Genomic DNA, 18,614 nt, shown 5'->3' on the forward strand with positions numbered 1-18,614 from the left:
TGGCAGTTTTTCAGTCTAGAGAATGTTTTAGCAATTGCTCGATAGCAGAAACTTGAAGGGACCTTGTTATTAATGAATACCATCTTCTGCCAGTACTGCATGCTTTTGAGAGAAATTCCACTCAAAACGTGTGTTTCATCCTCAAATACTGCCAGCTGATAAAGGGATGTGGACCACCCGGAGACCAGCTCCCCCTGTGTCTCCATCACTCGCTGCCTTGCTGCCCTGTGTGTGACCCATGTTCAGTCATCAGCTATTCATATAAGTGCCAACCTTGCTTCTCAATCACAGAAGAAAGCTCTCAAATAGCTCTGGAGTTTCCAGGTTTAGATTACCTGTCTTTTACACCATTTCTGTTTGCTGAAACCACCCCTGAGATAAAAGGGTTTTGAGCAATGTGTCTCTGGGCCCATAATAGCGCATTTCCCCAGACTCCGAGAACTGAGAACTGATGCCTGTGAGCAGGCAGAGAGGATGAGAAGCTGCAGGAAGGGCGGGGGAGGAAGTGCCAACCCTCTGAGGGGGATGGGGACAGAGCACCCTTCTGAGCTGGCCACTCACTCCATGCACTTCCTTAAAGGGCTTGTCTCCTCAAAACTCCCGTTCTCCCCAGTCTCCACGGCTGGGAGCTCATTTCACTCCAGACGCAGGCCAAGAAGCAATCACTGGTTTCCTGTAAGCCAGTTCTATGGCACCCTTCTTCGGTTCTTTTGTTCTGTCCTGGAGTTTTACTAGAAGCAGGAACAAAAGATCCCTTGAAATGATCAAACACTTGTGTTTTTCAATTTTGTTGAGGTGTAGCTGGCTTACAGTGTTGCGTTAATTTCTGCTGTGCAGCAAGGGATTCAGTTATACATATGTGTTCTTTCCGTTATGGTTCATTGCACGACGCTGAATGTGGTTCCCTGCGCTATGCAGCGAGACCGTGTTGTTTACCCGCTCTGCGTGCAATAGTTTCCATCCGCTCCCCACCCCTCCCACCCTACCCCGGCGACCACTAGTCTGTTTCCAGCGTCTGTGAGTCTCCTTCTGTCTGGTGGGAACGTTCGTTTATGTCGTACGTTAGATTCCGCATATAACCGCTGCCGCGTGGTATTTGTCTTTTCCTGACGTCCTGCGCTTAGTGTGATAATCCCCGGGTCCGTCCCCGTAACGGCAGACGGCGTGATGTCACTCTCTTGGGGGCTGAGTGATACTCCCCTGTGTGTGTACCGCATCTTCACCCACTCGTCTGCTGATGGACGTTCACGTTGCTTCCGTGTCTTGGTGGCTGTGACTCGTGCTGCTGTTAACGTACGGATGTGTGTGTCTTTTCAAGTTAAGAGATTTTTTTTCTGGATCATACGGCAACTCTAGTGTTTGAAGGACTCTCCGTACTGTTTTCCATAATGGCTGCACCAATTTGCATTCCCACCAACAGTGCAAGACGGTTCCCTGTTCTCCACATCCTCTCCAGCATTTATTATGTGTAGACTTTTTAATGGTGGTCATGCGCACAGGCTTGAGGTGGCAGCTCATTGTAGCTTCGCTTTGCATCTCTCTAATAAATAGCAATGATGAGCATGTTGCCGTGTGCCCTTTGACCATCTGTAGGTCTTCTTTGGAGAAATGTCTGTTTAGTCTTCTGCCCGTTTTTTGATTGGGGGGTTTTTCTGTTGTTGGGTTGTGTGAGCTTTTTGTATATTTTGGATACTAAGCTCTTGTTGGTCACATCATTTGCAAATATTTCCTCCCAGGCTGCGTGTTGTCTTTTTGTTTTGTTAATGGTTTCCTTTGCTGTGTAAAACTTTGTAAGTTCGGTTAAGTCCCATTTATTTATTTTTGCTTTTATTTCTCTTGTCTTGGGAGAAAATGAAAGTGAAAGTTGCTCAGCCGTGTCTGACTCTTTATGACCCCGTGGGCTATACAGTCCATGAAATTCTCCAGGCCAGAATAGTGGGGTGGGTTCCATTCCCTTCTCCAGAGGAATCTTCCCAACCCAGGGATTGAACCCAGGTCTCCTGCATTGCAGGTGGGTTCTTTACCAGCTTAACCACCAGGGAAAGCTGTTTACTGACCTACAAAAACACCAGTACAATTTCTGTCAGATAAAGTTTTTTTATTTAAATTTATTTAGTTTAATTGGAGGCTAATTGCTTTACAATATTGTATTGGTTTTGCCATACATCAACATGAATCCACCACAGGTATACACGTGTTCCCCATCCTGAACCCCTGTCCCACCTCCCTCCCCGTACCATCCCTCTGGGTCATCCCAGCGCACCAGCCCCGAGCATCCTGTATCCTGCATCGAACCTGGACTGGCCATTCGTTTCTTATATGATATTATACATGTTTCAATGCCATTCTCCCAAATCATCCCACCCTCTCCCTCTCCCACAGAGTCCAAAAGACTGTTCTATACATCTATGTTTCTTTTGCTGTCTCGCCTACAGGGTTATCATTACCATCTTTTTAAATTGCATATATATGTGTTAGTATACTGTATTGGTGTTTTTGATAAAGTTTTGCCTTTGTTGTGGCGTTTTATGGTATCGTGTCTTCTATTTAAGTCTTAAGGCCATTTTGAATTTATTTTTGTGTATGGTGTTCTAACCTCATTGACTTACATGTGGCTGTCCAGCCTCACCCCACTTGCTGAAGAGACTGTCTTTTGCCCACTGTATATTCTTGCCTCCTCTGTCGAAGGTTAATTGACCATAGGTGTGTCGGTTTATTTCTGGACTCTCTATTTTGTTCTGTTGATCCCTATGTCTGTTTTCGTGCCAATACCATGCTGTCAAAAACTTGTTTTTACTGCTGCATGGTGTAAGGTGGAACCTCCAAGAAGGTGAACAAATGTGTTTATTCTAAAGGAGTTCACTCAGATGCCCAGACTGGCACACTCGCTGTGAACACAGAGGGCGTCCACACTGCCACCCTGCCTGCAGAGATCCCCTGAACCGAAGGTGCCTGAGAGTCCGAGAGCCTTAGGCCGCAGGGACCATCTTGCTTTGGAAAGCCCTGAATGAGTGAATCGTGCCCCCTCTCCCGTCCCCCAGCTCCTCCACTGTCATCAGCAGAAACATCAGAGCGGTAACACCTCTGCCCTGGTTTCCAGGACCATTGCCGGATCTGCTCACCTACACCTCGCCATAGCCCCCTGAGGAACGACCCCATGTCACAGAGAAGAAACTGGAAGAGCTCAGAAAGGTTGAGTGTCTCACCCGAAGGCGATACAGCCTGGGCATGGGCTCTTGGCATTTCATCCGTGTCTGATCCGAAGGCATGTTCTCTCCCACTCGGAAGGGCGCCGAGTTAGGGCATTGCCGCCCGCTGTAATTTCACCCGAGAGTACAGGACGTGTGTTGTCACACTGCCTAGGTGTCTGCTCCTAGAGACCGGGGCCTGGAGGAGCGGGAGCAAGGAGAGGCATGTGGTGATATGGGGAGGAGAGCGTGGAAAGGTCAGGTCCCTCAGGCCCTGCAGAGAGGCAGCCCCGTGCGGCACCGTGGGGTGTTCATGGGGCCTTCTCTGAGCATCAGACCTTCTAGAGGGGGTGGGGGCCAGGCTGAGAGGCACTCGGACTGCACCCTGACCCTGCCGGGCCCCTTTAGTTTGGCTCACACAGCCCACACCGGCCCCTGGGTGTGGTGGGGAAATGGACAGGGGTGGGCTCCCTCCCCGTGCAGACGCCGCCCCCTCCCTCCAGAGGGCCAGCGGGGAGCTCGGGTTCGCTGCCTGCTGTCATCTCCTCTGAGACTGTCCACCCTTTCCAGGGGGAAGCATGGGAATTCCGATTCAGGGAGCGCGTCCTGGGGAGGCAGTAAGAGCATGAAGGCTTGACACCAGGTCATGAGCAAAGCAGAGGCCACCTTGCACCTAGGCTTTGCCCGTGAGTGTTGACGCCTGGAGCAGCCGCAGTGAGGGCTCCCCCCCTTCCTCCTCCCTCTCCTCTCCTTGTATTTAGAGCTAATCTTCCTGTGTGGTTTTATTTAATACCTGTGCTTGTCATCATGTATATTAGAGTATGGGACTTCCGAGGTATCTCAGTGGTAAAGAACCCGCCTGCCGACCCAGGAGACGTGGAGACTCGGGTTCGATCCCTGGGCTGGGAAGATCCCCTGGAGAAGGGAATGGCTACCCACTCCAGTATTCCTGCCTGGAGAATCCCCGGGGACAGAGGAGCCTGGCGGGCTACAGTCCATGGGGTCATAGAGAGTCAGACACAGCTGAGTGACTGAGTGCGCACTCCCACATTAGAGTGTCCCTGTAGATGGGGTGGGTGGAGATGTCACAGATATTTCCGAACAAGCCTCCCCTAGTCACTCTCTGTGAGAGAGCTTCTCTGCCTGGAAACTTCGATGCCCAGATCTTTCACAAGGAAAGGAACTTCCCATAGATCATAGATACAGAAGCATCTTAAGATGAGTGGTAAGACACGCACTCAAGTGCTGGCCAATCAGGAAGGGTTTGTGCCTAGAAGGATGCCTGCCCTAAAGGATTAAATTGTGTAATTTAAGATATACATAAAAATGATAACACAAAGCTTTAAGTTCTGAATCAGCTTAAGATATCGCAAACCCTAGACTAGACACTATTTTTACCCATCCAGCCATCCGTTTGTTTATTCTTTAGTCAGTATACATAGACATCTACAATGTGTCAGACCCTATGCTACGACTGGGAGTGTATCTTTTATTTTTATATTACCCACCATGCAAAGTACATACTGCGTTCCACACTAATAATGCTATTTTGTGATATCTTTCACCGTAAAAGTTTAGGAACCAAATAAGCAATTTTTTTTTTGCTTTTCTTTGCCAAATGCTGTTTTTGTTGGGAAGCTTTTCAATCCCCTGAACTCACGTTGGAAGATAAATGAGTAAACTTGGCTACATTAATTTGCTTTTCAAAATTCAACATGATTTATGCCCTATTTTGTTTATTGCTCAAATAAGCAAAATAAGAACGGATGGCATGATTATTTTGAGATATAGGAAGTCCAGATAATTTTATTCTTCCTTAATCATTTTTTAACGAATTCATCTCTATCCTGGAAATGATTCATCACAGAGCTTACTGTGGATTTTTAAAAATAAATAGTAAATAGAAAGGAAGATAGCAAAAGGGTAGAAGGCACCAACCAATCTCCAAATAAATCCATAGCTTTCTGCATTTTATTTCTTATTCTCTGTCTCTGTGTATCTCTCTCTCACACACACACGCACACTCACCCTTGAGAATAACCCAGTCCATGATGGAAAATCATTTGATGACAGCCAGCTCCAGATCTTGGGCTCAAGGCAGAGAGATCTGCAAGTGGTCCCGCAGATGGGGGAGCCGTGTGGAGCTGGCATCCGGGCCTCTGTGATGGAGAAGCCTCCTCCACGTGAAGCCATATGAAAGCGCAGCGAGAAGTCAGCAGACAAAGCTTCCTTGGTCTCCCCTCGGAGCGTCTTCCTGCTTTGTTCTTCAGTCTGTTGGAGACTTTTTTTTCCCTTTGACCAAAGCAGGAGATTTACCTTCAAACAAAAGTTAATCAGCTATGTGTCCTTGAGCTAATCACTTATGACTCAGGGCTTCGGTGGCTCTGAGAAATGAAGTTTCTTGGGGCTGCAGTAACAAGTTACCACGAACCGAGTGGCTTAAAGCAGCGGGAATTTATTCTCCCCCGGTTCTGAAAGTCAGTGGTCTGAAATTCTTGGGCGGACCCTTTCTCGCCTCCTCCGGCCCCTGGAGGACGCGCTCGGGCCCTGGCACGCCTTGGCTTGCGGGCACCTCGCTCTGATCTCTGCCTCCATCGTCACGTGCCTTTCGCCCTGTGTCTGTTCTCTGCATCTCATCTTCTTATGAAGACTCCAGCCACCAGATTCCATCAGCCTCTCTCCTTTCCCAGAATGACCTTATATTAATGTGATGATGTCAGCCAGGAGCCTATTTAAAAATAAGGTCGGGACTCAGCATCTCCTCTCGGGGGACAGAATTTTACCCACAATGCATGGCGTTGGCTGCTTGACCTCTAAGATGCCTGGAGCAGGTTCCCAGATTGCACGACCAGGCAGAGGCAGGGAGGGCTCAGTTCACTCGTGTCAATACTGGGGACTAGGGGATGGCCCAGTGGAGACACCCCATATGCCATCTGAGGTGTGGGGGAGACCCGGGCTGGGATGTGATCTTGGTGCTCCTCAGAGTAGGAACTGAGATTGACCGTGACTGTGAATGTTCAAATTACCGCACAATTGCGGTCATCTCACACGCTAGTAAGGTCATGCTGAAAATCCTCCAACTTAGGTTTCAAAAGTATGTGAACCGAGAACTTCCATATGTTCAAGCTGGATTTAGAAAAGGTGGAGGAACTGGAGATCAAATTGCCAGCATCAGCTGGATCACAGAAAAAGCAAGAGAATTCAAAAAAAACATCTACTTCTGTTTCATTGACTACACTAAAGCCTTTGACTGTGTGGACCACAGCAAACGAAAATTCTTCAAGAGATGGGAATACCAGACCACCTTACCTGCCTACTGAGAAATCTGTATGTAGGTCAAGAAGCAACAGTTAGAACCGGATGTGAAACAACAGACTGATTGTTTCAAATAGGGAAAGGAGTAGGTCAAGGCCGTATATTGTCACCCTGCTTATTTAACTTCTATGCAGAGTACATCATGCAAAATGCCAGGCTGGATGAAGCACAAGTGGAATCAAGATTGCCGGGAGAAGTATCAATAACCTCAGATATGCAGATGACACCACACTTAAGACAGAAAGTGAAGAAGAACTAAAGAGCCTCTTGATGAAAGTGAAAGAGGAGAGTGAAAAAGCCTGGCTTAAAACTCAACGTTCAAAAATTGAAGATCATGGCAAATAGATGGGGGAAACAATGGAAACAGTGAGAGACCATTTTCTTGGGCTCCAGAATCACTGGGGATGTGACTGCAGCCATGAAATTAAAAGACGCTTGCTCCTTCAAAGAAAAGCTATGACAAACCTAGATAGCATATTAAAAAGCAGACACATTACTTTGCCAACAAAGGTCCATCTAGTCAAAGCTATGGTTTTTCCAGTATTCATGTACAGACATGAGAGTTGGACTATAAAGAAAGCTAAGCACCAAAGAATTGATGTTTTCAGACTGTGGTGCTGGAGAGGACTCTTGAGAATCCCTTGGACAGCAAGGAGGTCAAACCAGTCAATCCTAAACAAAGTCAACCCTGAATATTCAATGGAAGGACAGATGCTGAAGCTCCAATACTTTGGCCACCTGATGCGAGAGCCAACTCATTAGAAAATACCCCGATGCTGGGTAAGATTGAGGGCAAGAGGAGAAGGGGATGACAGAGGATGAGATGGTTGGATGGCATCACCGACTCAGTGGACATGGGTTTGGGCAAGCTCCAGGAGTTGGTGATGGACAGGGAAGCCTGGCGTGCTGCAGTCCATGGGGTCACAAAGAGTCGGACATGACTGAACAGCTGAACAACAACAAAAATGCCCGTAAGGAGACTACCAGGGTGGGAGTGCAGTGGGAGGGGCAGGTGGGCCAATGGAGCCCAGGACACTCAGTTTCGAGGAGGAGGCGGAAGAAGAGCCCACAGAAGGAGAGTCTGGCAACTCTGGTGATGGGAGACCTTAGGAGCAGCCCAGCTCCACAGTGGGATGGAAGCCACACTCCCCTAGGTTGAAAACAGGCTGGAAGGTCAGAAAATGACCCCTGCATGTGACCTACTTCTTGAGGTTCCAGAGGAAAGACAGGGGTGAATCATAAATGAATGAAATGGTGTTTTCTTTGTCCCTCTGGTAGGCTTGTCTCATATGTAAATAGGAAAGTACCCCTTGGAAAAAGTAACAATGAAGAGAGAGGACAAAGTAGAAAGAGCAGATGGAGCCAGTCCTCGGGAATCTGGGGCTTCATGAGAGTTACTCCACCGCAAAGTGGGCCCTCCTGCCCTGCTGATGGGGATGTAAGTTGGTGCAGCCACTATGGAGACAGTATGGAGGTTCTGAAAAAGCTACAAACAGAGCTGTCATTCCCAGCAGTCCCACTCCTGAGCATATATCTGGACAAAACATATAATTCAAAAAGATACATTCACCTCTACGTTCCTAGCTGCACTGTGTACAGTAGCTACGACGTGGCAGTAAGCTACGTGTGCATCACCAGGTGAGGGAAAGAGGACAACGTGTGTGGTGTCTGTGTGTATACAACGGAATATTGCTCGGCCATAAAAGGACCGAAATAATGTCGTTTGCAGCACCGTGGATGGGCCTAGATTACACTATCTCACTAAGTGAGTAAGTCAGGAAAAGAGGAACACCACATGCATCTCTTCCATGTGAAATCCAAACTACGGCACAAATGGACGTACCTGCCAAGCAGAAACACACTCAGAGACAGAGAGAGCAGACCTGTGAGTGCAGAGGGAAGGGGTTGGGGGATGGATTGGGAGTTTGGAGTTAACAGATGCAAGCTATCACGAAACGGATGAGCAGACAGGTCTTCTGTGCAGCCCAGGGAACTATGTTCAGCATCCTGTAATAAACCATAATGGGGGAGAATATGGAAAAATGTATTTATATGTGTAACTTAATCTTTGCTGTACAGCAGAAGTTAGCACAGCATTGTAAATCAGCTGCATGTGTGTATGTGTGCATGTGCCTGCGTGTGTGTGTGCACGTGTGTGTGTGCGCACGCTCAGTCGTGTCTGACTCTCTATGACCCCATGAACTGTAGCCCTCCAGGCTCCTCTGTCCATGGGATTTCAGGCAAGTATACTGGAGTGGGCTGCCATTTCCTTCAGAGCAGCAAGTTCCTCCTGGAAGGTGACCAGAACTAGGCCCCTTCCCGTCTGCCCCACAGGTGGGTCTCTGCTCAGAGCAGAGGAGGAAGGGGGCAGCAGATGAAAGGGGACGTGAAGAGAGAGGAGAGATTGGAGTTGGTGTGAAGAGGCTGGCAAGCACCCAAGCCCTAGTAAGGACAGCGACAGGTGGGTTGGCCCCAGTAAGGGGAGGGATTCCGGTTGGCTCCGTGCTTTTCTCTGCTGGTTCCAGGGGTCTGGGTGTGTCGAGAGGAGGGGAAGGCTGGAAGAGATGCAGTTTTAACGTGAAAGCAAAAGAATCCGACATAATCATGTGCAGATACAAAAATACAGGTTTATTTTACAGAAACAGATGTGGAGTGTATGGTTAAGAGCTAACTTTTCTGTACCAAGCTCCAATCTAATACAGGAACATAGGCCGTGTGTTGGGTTGCTGAGTTCTGTAAATTTGTCCTTACAGCTGATATGTGATTGGACCTTTTGTTAAAATTACATAGAATTTGTGGTGCATAGTCAACTTGAATATTTACCAATTTGTGTGTGTGTGCATGCGTGTGTGTGTGTGTGTGTGTGCACTGACTTGCTCAGTTCAATTCAGTTCAGTTCAGTCACTCAGTCATGTCCGACTCTTTGTGACCCCATGAATCGAAGCACGCCAGGCCTCCCTGTCCATCACCAACTCCCGGAGTTCACTTAGACTCACGTCCATTGAGTCCGTGATGCCATCCAGCCATCTCATCCTGGGTCGTCCCCTTCTCCTCCTGCCCTCAATCCCTCCCAGCATCAGAGTCTTTTCCAATGAGTCAACTCTTCGCATGAGGTGGCCAAAGTACTGGAGCTTCAGCTTTAGCATCATTCCTTCCAAAGAAATCCCAGGGCTGATCTCCTTCAGAATGGACTGGTTGGATCTCCTTGCAGTCCAAGGGACTCTCAAGTTGTGTCCAATTCTTTGCAACCCCATGGACTGTAGCCCTCCAGGCTCCTCTGCCCATGGAATTTTCCAAGAATACTGGAGTGGGTTGCCATTTCCTACCCCAGGGGATTTACCAGTTTACCAGTGAGTAAGTGGGCAGTTACCAAGTATGTACTAGATAATGGGCTGCCCTGGCGGCTCAGTGGTAAAGAGTTTGCCCGCAGTGCAGGAGATGCAGGTTCAGTCCCTGGTTGGGAAGATCCCCTGGAGAAGGGAATGGCAACCCACTCCAGCATTCTTGCCTGGGGGATTCCACGGACAGAGGAGCTTGGCGGGCTACAGTCCACAGGGTCACAGAAAGTCGGACACGACCGAGCGAGAAACACTTTCACTTTCAAGTGCTGTGTTGCCTGCCGTCAGTATATACAGTCTCGTATCCTGTTGAATCACGGGATCTGTGCTCACGTGTGATCAGCCCAGACGCATGGCCTGTGCCTCAGGAAGCTGGAACCTGGGCGCTAGACTTCTGATCGCTACCCTGAGGCTCTTCCTATAACTTTGCTGCCTCCAGGCTGTGGACGCTTGTCTGTCGTCTCTAGAGAAGGAGAAACGGTCTCCTGAGCACAGGGGAGCGGAGGTAATGAGGCTGGACACGTGTGTGTGGGCAGGCGCATAGGCCTGGCGCTCAGCCAGCCTTCTGAGACAGTTTACCTACTGGAGGTATGATCTCTGGGCAGCACTTATGGAAATTTTTACAGGAATTCACAGTTGTTAGATCAGAGAGAAGTTCATCAGCTATTGTGAGTATCCTAGACACCTGCCAGAAATCATAATCGAACAAGCTAATTTTCAGTAATAAGTAAGGCTACTTCTTTCTGATCCCCTACCCTGTCGTCTGTGCTTCGAAAATTCTGTAAACCCAGGACAGGTGAATTCATTAGACCTTTAAACCTGCTAAAGTTATTTCCCTTAGTACCATCCATCCATCTGTAGTCCATCCATCTTCTTTCTGTATTCAAATGCGTGTCTTGAGCGCTGTCGCTGTGTTAGATACAGAAGTCATGGTTTTTCAATTATTGAATCAGTATCACAGTATGTCAGGGTTGGGGAAATTCTCCAACTTTTCATTACATACTATAATAATTTTTATAACCAACGAGCTATAAGCTACTAAGATTCTTCAGAATAGTTTTAGCTTTTTATTTTGAAGTAATTTTAGACGCACAAAAGTTGCAAAAATAGTACAGAGTTCTCTTCTATGCCTCAGTCGGCTTCTCCTGCTGTTAATGTATCAGTGTTCCATACCCATGGTGTTATCATCAGGAACAGAAAATTAACACTGTACAGTGTTATTCACGCAAGGGCAGACCTCATGTGCACCTGACCAGCTTTTCCATCAATGCTTTTTTCCCTGTATTAGAATCCCACATTCTTGCAGGCAGTAATTCCCCTCAGCCCCCTCCTGGCTGTGACATGTCCTCCGTCTTCCCTTCCCTTTTGTGGGAAGAAAGGTCACTTTTGAAGATCGCTGGTCAGCTGTTTGGCTGAGCGCCTCCATCTGGGTTTGTCTGAAGTTTATTCATGATTGGAGAGAGGCGATGCATTCTTAGCAAAGATGCTGTTACCGACCCACCCCAGTTGGTTCCCAACAGCGGCCCTCCTGCCGTGTGCGGAGTCAGTAGAAGGAGAAGGATCTGAGCTCAGCAGCAGAGAGGAGCTTCGTCCTCTGATGTAAGGACTAGAAGGACGCTGAGGTGGGAGGTTGGCCTTCAGAACACATGCTCTTCTGCAGGTCGGGGCAGGGCTGCTTTATCAAGCGTGGTCGGGGCGGGGGCGGGGCTCGAGGGGCGGGGCTCGAGGGGCGGGGCTCGAGGGGCGGGGCTCGAGGGGCGGGGCTCGAGGGGCGGGGCTCGAGGGGCGGGGCTCTCGCTCCGGATCGCAGCCCCAGCGCCTTTGCACGCAGCCTACAGGTGCCGCCATCTTGAGTCACAGAGATGTGTGCCGCATCTCTGCGCACACACCCCTGAGGCGAGGTGGCGGAGCTGCGATTTCACCCCGGAAACTCTGGTGGTCTGAAGGGCCAGGGGCGAGGCCTCTGCATCTGGTCCCCTGTGAGCAAGTGGGATTACATGAAGCACAAGGGGGTAAAAAGGTTAGATTTCTTTTTTTACCCAGATTCTATGTTTATTCCCTGGGAATTGATAATGGGCGTTGCCAGAGATGAGCTTCCCTGATAGCTCAACTGGTAAAGAATCAGCCTGCAAGTCAGGAGACCTCGGTTGGATTCCTGGGTCGGGAAGATCCACTGGAGAGGGGATGGGCTACCCACTCCAGTATTCTTGGGCTTCCTTGGTGGCTCAGCTGGTAAAGAATCCACCTGCAATGAAGGAGACCTGGGTTCGATCCCTGCGTTGGGAAGATCCCGTGGAGAAGAGAAAGGCTACCCACTCCAGTATTCCGGCCTGGAGAATTCCATGGGCTGTATAGTCCATGGGGTGGCAAAGAGTCGGACACAACGGAGCGACTTTCACTTTCGCCAGTTGACAGTACCGAATACATGATGTTTTGTTTTTCTCAGTGCAGCTTGCTGGGCGGTCCTGATGCTGACATGTTTTACTTCTGGTGATGCTGACCTTGATCTCTTGGTTAAGTTGCTGTCTGCCAGGTTTCTCCTTGGGAAGTTGCTATCTTCTCCTTTGGGGTGATAAGCATCTTGCAGGAGATACTTTGAGACTATGCAAATCATTTCTCTTCAGACTTTCCCTGCTAACTTCAGCATCCATCATGGATCTTGTCTGCAGCGGTCATCTCTCTGCTGTTCCCCCAAGGAGGATGCTCTTTCCTTCTTCTGCATTTATTGATTGGAATTCTGTTATGAGGAAGAGCTGCTCTCCCCTCCCCCACCTACTTATGTATTTGATTCTTTATATTAGTAAGGCTCATGAATACTTATTCTCTGGGTCATTATTGTTCTTGATTCTGTTGCTCAGATTATTCCACCTTTGGCCATGCGAGCTTTAGCTTCTGCCTTCTGTTAGCAAGCTCTATCTTTTCTGAGTCTTTCCGTATTTTCTGGTCCATGAGATATTCCAGACTCATCCTGCATTTTTGCTATTGGGAGAAGGCAATGGCACCCCACTCCAGTACTCTTGCCTGGAAAATCCCATGGACGGAGGAGCCTGGTAGGCTGCAGTCCATGGGGTCGCAAAGAGTCGGACATGACTGAGCGACTTCGCTTTCACTTTTCACTCTCATGCATTGGAGAAGGCGATGGCAACCCACTCTAGTGTTCTTGCCTGGAGAATCCCAGGGACGGGGGAGCCTGGTGGGCTGCCGTCTATGGGGTTGCACAGAGTTGGACATGACTGAAGCAACTTAGCAGCAGCAGCAGCAGCAGCAGCAGCAGCAGCAGCCTGTTTATGGTTTCTCCTCCTGCGAGCCCTGTTCTTTTTTAATTGGAAGATGGTGCTCAGAGACCAGGATGAGGGTCCAGGGTAGGCTGGTTTTCTCCTGGGTGTCCCTGGGTCTAGGCTTCTCCATGAACAGAGCAGGAGCGTGTAGCTATGTGCACTAACCTGTAGATACACACATAACTGGATTTTGGATCTGTCTGTATATGTGTGAGTGTGTGTGTGTGTGTGTGTCGGTGAGAAATGATATCAGTGTAGTTTCAGTTTATATTTCTCTAATTTTTGAATGCGTTTGAGTCCTTTTTAATACATTTTTCTGTATTTTTGTGAATTATCTTTTCATGTCTTTTTCTTGTTTCTTTCTGCTTGTTCTTTTATAACCTTGATAGTTTTAGGGTTTTTATGTAATAGTGATATTAGCCATTCATTTGTTATGAATATTTTCTCCCAGTTTGCCAATTATCTTTCATTTGTGGTTTTTGTCATGCAGAACATGTACTATTATGTAAATTTACCTCACTTTTATCACTGCTGGGTTGTGAGTCAACCTTAGAAAGCCTTTCGCACTTACGTTTATGAAAATGCTTTGAAATGTTAAAAGCATACAGAGGCAGAGTTGGCTACAAGTCATCTGGAAGCTGGAATGTTGAGGCCCTTCTGCCTGCCTGGGTGTCCGCCTCGCCGCGACCGCTGTTATCACTCTTGCTTAGCGCTTATCATCCCCCTTCAGGCTTCCGCGGTTTCCCCAGACCCGTCTCCCCAGTGCCTGAACCCCAGGGGCTTTGCAGACTATCCTGTCTCCCTTAACACCTTTTGGTCTGCAGTGCAGTCTGTTTCATCCTTGTAGTGCTATTGAGCATTTATTAATACTTTAGAATTTTCTACTGATCGAAGCTCTGAATCAGCCCATCTCACTCACCTCCCTTCCCTTCTTGCTTCATCTTGGTTCAGGCAGCTCCTAAAACTCAGCATCTGTCTTTTCCTAAGACCACTCAACCCTGATCTCTCTAGACGAATGGGCACCTTCTCAGCTGTGTCTTCTGCACAAAAAACACTGTATTTCAGTGACAGGCGCTCCTCTGCAGAGCCTGGCATGTGCGGCAGACGTGTCTGAAAGAAGCTCGAACTTCAGTCTTTCCTGCATGAGTACACAGTGGTAGCTACAAAACACACTGAAATAGTTAATATGTATAAAAGTGTTAGGTTTTTCCTTTTATTACTATGACTTATTCACTAGGACCTTTATTTAAATACATAGGATTTTTTAAAGTGTGGCATTTTGCATATCAATAAATTAAGAAGGAAAAATGTGATGCTTAAAAGAAAAAAAAAATCCTCCCCCTTCTCTCCTTGTCCCTCTCTTCCTCCCTCCCTCCTTTGCCACTTCCTTCTTCCCCCACCCCACCCTTCTTCTGTATCAGCACAAACTAAAGGGTGGGCTCTGCCCTGAGGCTGCCGTTTGGGAAGGTAAGAGTGAGCCAGCTCAAGGGGAAAGCCAAAGATGGAGATGGAAGTTGCGGGGAGTTACACCCTGCAGAGCTGCACATTTCCATTTTTAATTTTGACTATTAGGGATATTTTAGAAATCGGTCTACACACCTCTCTGCATGTTCTCTCTTGATGAATATTTACTATGGAAGTTAAGCAATGACCGGCCTATTTCAGTTTCATGTAAATTATATATATATCTGAAGAAATCTAGTGGAGGCTGAATGAGATGTTTTAATTGAATAACACAAGCTCCTGAAAATGATGTGGTGGAGGAAACACGAGTGAGCTCCAGGTGGAAGATAATATCACATCATCTTAACTTCTTCTTTCCCACCTTTTTCTTTGCTTTTTTCTTTCAGGGACCCTCAGAGCCTGGATCCACCAGAAGTTAGCAATGCAAAACTTCAGTATGCGGGATGGGGCCCCAAGGGTCAGCAGCTGGTAAGCACGTCGCTTTCAGTGACCAAGTGTCCATGACGATGAACTTTATGTTTTACAGACTGAATGTATCTCACTAGACTCAGAATCTGTGTCTGTGTGAATTACGTTTTGGGAAAGTACCCCAGGACATCTGCATGTGTAAATGGCCGTCTCTTTCACTAGAGAACTCGGTTGAAATTGAAAGAGCGTATGCCTTGGTTCTGGTCCCTGCTGTCCTTAAAGCAGTCCCTGACTGGGCCATGTGTGTTGTCTGTGAACTTAACCACGAATCTGAGATGGACCTCATCAGAGGACAGCAGATGGGGATGGTCAGAACGGTGGAGTCATGAAATGCTCTTTGGTTCTGCTCGTGGAACTCTGGTTCTTTCCTTGGGAGGGTTTCATGAGAAAAGTAGATTTGCAGTTGCTGTGGGCCTGGGCTCCCAGAGCACAGAGTCTGCAGAGCGCCCAGAACTGCTGGGGCCGTCTCTGCTTTACGCCAGAAAGCTCCATGGATTCCCGCTCAAATTGGCAAAACTAAGGCGTTTCGAGATACCCAATGGCCAAGACAGTGTAGCAAAAAGGGGTCTGAACAAGTGGTTAAAAGATGTGGGTTCTAACCCTGGGAGTTCATGAACTAGATGCCAAGCTGCCATCAGCTAGCCCAGCTCCTGCATGAAAGATCTGGGTGAGGTGAGCACTCGGGTTCATCCCTAGTGTTGCTTCTATCTAAAACCGGGTGATACTCGTCAGTTCCGGTGACAAGGTCGCGTGACCCTTTCCAGAAAGCGCCTGCAGCCTGAAGATCAGGTGGCATGGTGGCGGACCATTTTCTTCTACATCTTTGAGCCAATTAATAAAGCTGCCTTTTTCAATCTCTTCCTAAAATAGCGCAGAAAATGATCATGTTAAAAACCTTGGGGTGAGATTCTGTTGAACAGGCTGCCTACTGTCTTAGAATTAAAGTTTTCTTACTTTCCCCAATAGTACAATTATTTTTTCTCGGTTGTGTGTTAATTCCATTGCCTCGAATTGATTTGAAGACGCAGGAGGGTGTAGGCCACCCGGCTGTGTTAGCTGCTGCCCGAATGTTCCATGTGCTGCACACTTACTGAGCAGAGGTTTCAAAAGGCACATTTAATGGGTCTAAACCAGTGACAAGAGGGCAGGAGGGTGCCGCAAGCTGACTCGCAGAATGACACCCATCCACCAGTCAGTCACAGCCAGGAGAGGAGAGTCGTCTTTGCTCAAAGCTGCAAACACTTGTGCAAGGAGAAAAATCACAATTCCATAGGAGATTGCAGAAGACTGGGGTGCTGAAGACTCAGGCCAGGCTGCACTGCGGTCAGGGCTGGGTTAGGCGATCATGGAAGCTGTTATTTCCATCTCCTAAAGAATAACCACCAGCAGAGCTAGGGTCAGCTTCTTTGAGAAAGCTCCTCTGACCCCTCTGCCCACGTGGCCAGGCGCCCTCTCTGGGCACCCCAGTGTCTTACCGCACAAACTCCTTTCACACACGAGTTCCTGCCCACACATCTCTCCCCGGTGGGGTGGTCCTTGGTCTAAGCCCCGAGTGCTTTCCATCTGTGAATTCTGAGCATCTGACTCCATGCCTGGCACTTGGGAAATAACTGTTGAGGTCCAAAGTAAATGCATGAATGGACAGATGAATTGTCAGCTGATATGTTCTTGTGGTTCTCAACCACTTACATATAAAATAATTGGATGGAGGCAAATAGCCGGCATCTATGTGTGAAAGAAAATAAAATGTAGTCACTCTATCGTGTCTGACTCTTCTCGACCCCATGGACGGTAGCTCACCAGGCTTCTCTGTCCATGGGACTCTCCAGGCAAGAATAGTGGAGTGAGTTGCCATTTCCTCCTCTGGGGGATCTGCCCAACCCAGGGCCGGAACCCAGGTCTCCTGCACTGCAGGCAGATTCTTTTCCACTGAGCCGCCAGGGAAGCGCTATGCGTCTGCACCTCCGTGTATATTTAGGATGTGACTGACAGTGAAGGAAGTTCAGCTTCCTTTCTGCTTCAGGGAAATGAAGGTTCAGTCAAGTATGATTGCTGCTGCTTGGCCTTAGTACCAGGAGTACTCATGTGCTCCTGGAATCTGAGACTTTAAACTTTAACTTTGCTGTTTTTCTTGTACTAAGTCTAGAAGGCAATACCTCTCAGTGCTGAGAAAACATCCTATATATTGGAGCAGGAGTTGGCAGCCTTTCCTCGGAAGGCACCAGTTCGTGAATGTTTGGGGGACCCAATGCCCTCTTGGCTGTGCTCACCTGGGAAAGCCCAACCCCCGGGGCCCGGTGCTCCCAGTGGGCGCTCTTGGCAAAGACATTTCGAAACCCACAAGCAGGCCTTGTAAACACTCAGATCTCTCATTACTGTTTTATTTTTAAAAGTAAATATTGCTCCCCAAAGGAAATCGACTCTAATTATAATGAGTCAGAGTGAAATGAGTACTTCTCCTCTGGGAGCAGAGAACACAGCTGCAGTTAAAGTTCAGCAAGGCCTTTCCGGGCACCACCTCCTCGCCGTGTGGCCAGATCCCCATGATGCCTGTGGGCTGGGGACCCCCTGAACCACAGGAAGGTGACCCGGGCCACCAGGAGGGGCTGAAAGGCATCTTCTCCCACGCCTCCACATGGCCTTCAATTACTGGTTCTTGCCTTTTAGGGTAAATTTCATTTGACCTTCAGATCGCAGCATAGGAAATGAGCATGGCCTGACCGGCTCCTGCCCTCAGAGAGGACAGGGAGAACCTTGACTTCGGGGAGGTGTCCATTCTGCCAGAAAGTTGCTGCTGAAGCAGTGCCGGTCTGTGGTCTTCCTGAGGGGTAACCGGGTGCTTCCCAGAACTCGGCATTATCTGCCAAAAGCCTCGAGATGGGAAAATGGATTTGGCTGGGATTTAAGTGGGAAAAGACGCTCACCGCTGAACAGCTGCCCCCCGGCTTCGTCTTCCTCCCATTCTTCGTTCTTAAATATTTGTTGAGGTTTGACAGAAAACAGCGAAATTCTGTAAAGCAATTATCCTTCAATTAAAAAGTAAATGAAACTCCAACATGCCTGTTTACTTCCTTGTTTATCTGGCTGTGCCGAGTCTTAGTGGCAGTACGAGGGATGTTACGGTGCAGCTCGCGATTCTCTAGCTGTGGCGGAAGCCCAGGGCGGTGGCGAGCAAGCTTCATTGCTCCAGGGCATGTGGGATCGTGGTTCCCTGACCAGGGATCGAACCTGAGGCCCCTGCATTGCAAGGCAGATTCTTAACCACTGGACCACCGGGGAAGTCCCTCCTCCGTCTTTTTCAGTCAGTCTATGTAGTGATTTACACTGAAATACAAGCTATATCAGAATATCTCTCCAAACTGTATCTTTCTCCATTTATCCTCTAACAGATGAATGTCTGCCTAATGGAGAATTTCCATTTTCTTTGATCATTTCATGATGTCCTGCCCACCCCTCCCTGCATGTTCGTCTGTTTATGTGAGGTTTTGTCTCTGCTGATCTAGAATATGATTAAATTATCCTTTCATTTCCCTGTATGTTGTCTCTGCTAGAAACGTCTAACA

The 18,614-nt window shown here is 48.2% G+C and overlaps 1 protein-coding gene across 3 annotated transcripts in view; it reads left to right on the forward strand.

The window, feature by feature from the left end:
- DPP6 (dipeptidyl peptidase like 6) overlaps nt 1–18,614 on the forward strand; it is a 980,810-nt gene that overhangs the window by 802,309 nt on the left and 159,887 nt on the right. For all 3 annotated transcript variants that reach the window (XM_027969056.3, XM_027969054.3, XM_027969055.2), the window contains exon 7: nt 14,970–15,051. In XM_027969056.3, the coding sequence (XP_027824857.2) occupies nt 14,970–15,051 (82 nt within the window). The remainder of the gene's footprint in view (nt 1–14,969; nt 15,052–18,614) is intronic.

Source organism: Ovis aries, chromosome 4 (genome assembly GCF_016772045.2).
Source record: "Ovis aries strain OAR_USU_Benz2616 breed Rambouillet chromosome 4, ARS-UI_Ramb_v3.0, whole genome shotgun sequence".
Lineage (NCBI taxonomy): Eukaryota > Metazoa > Chordata > Mammalia > Artiodactyla > Bovidae > Ovis > Ovis aries.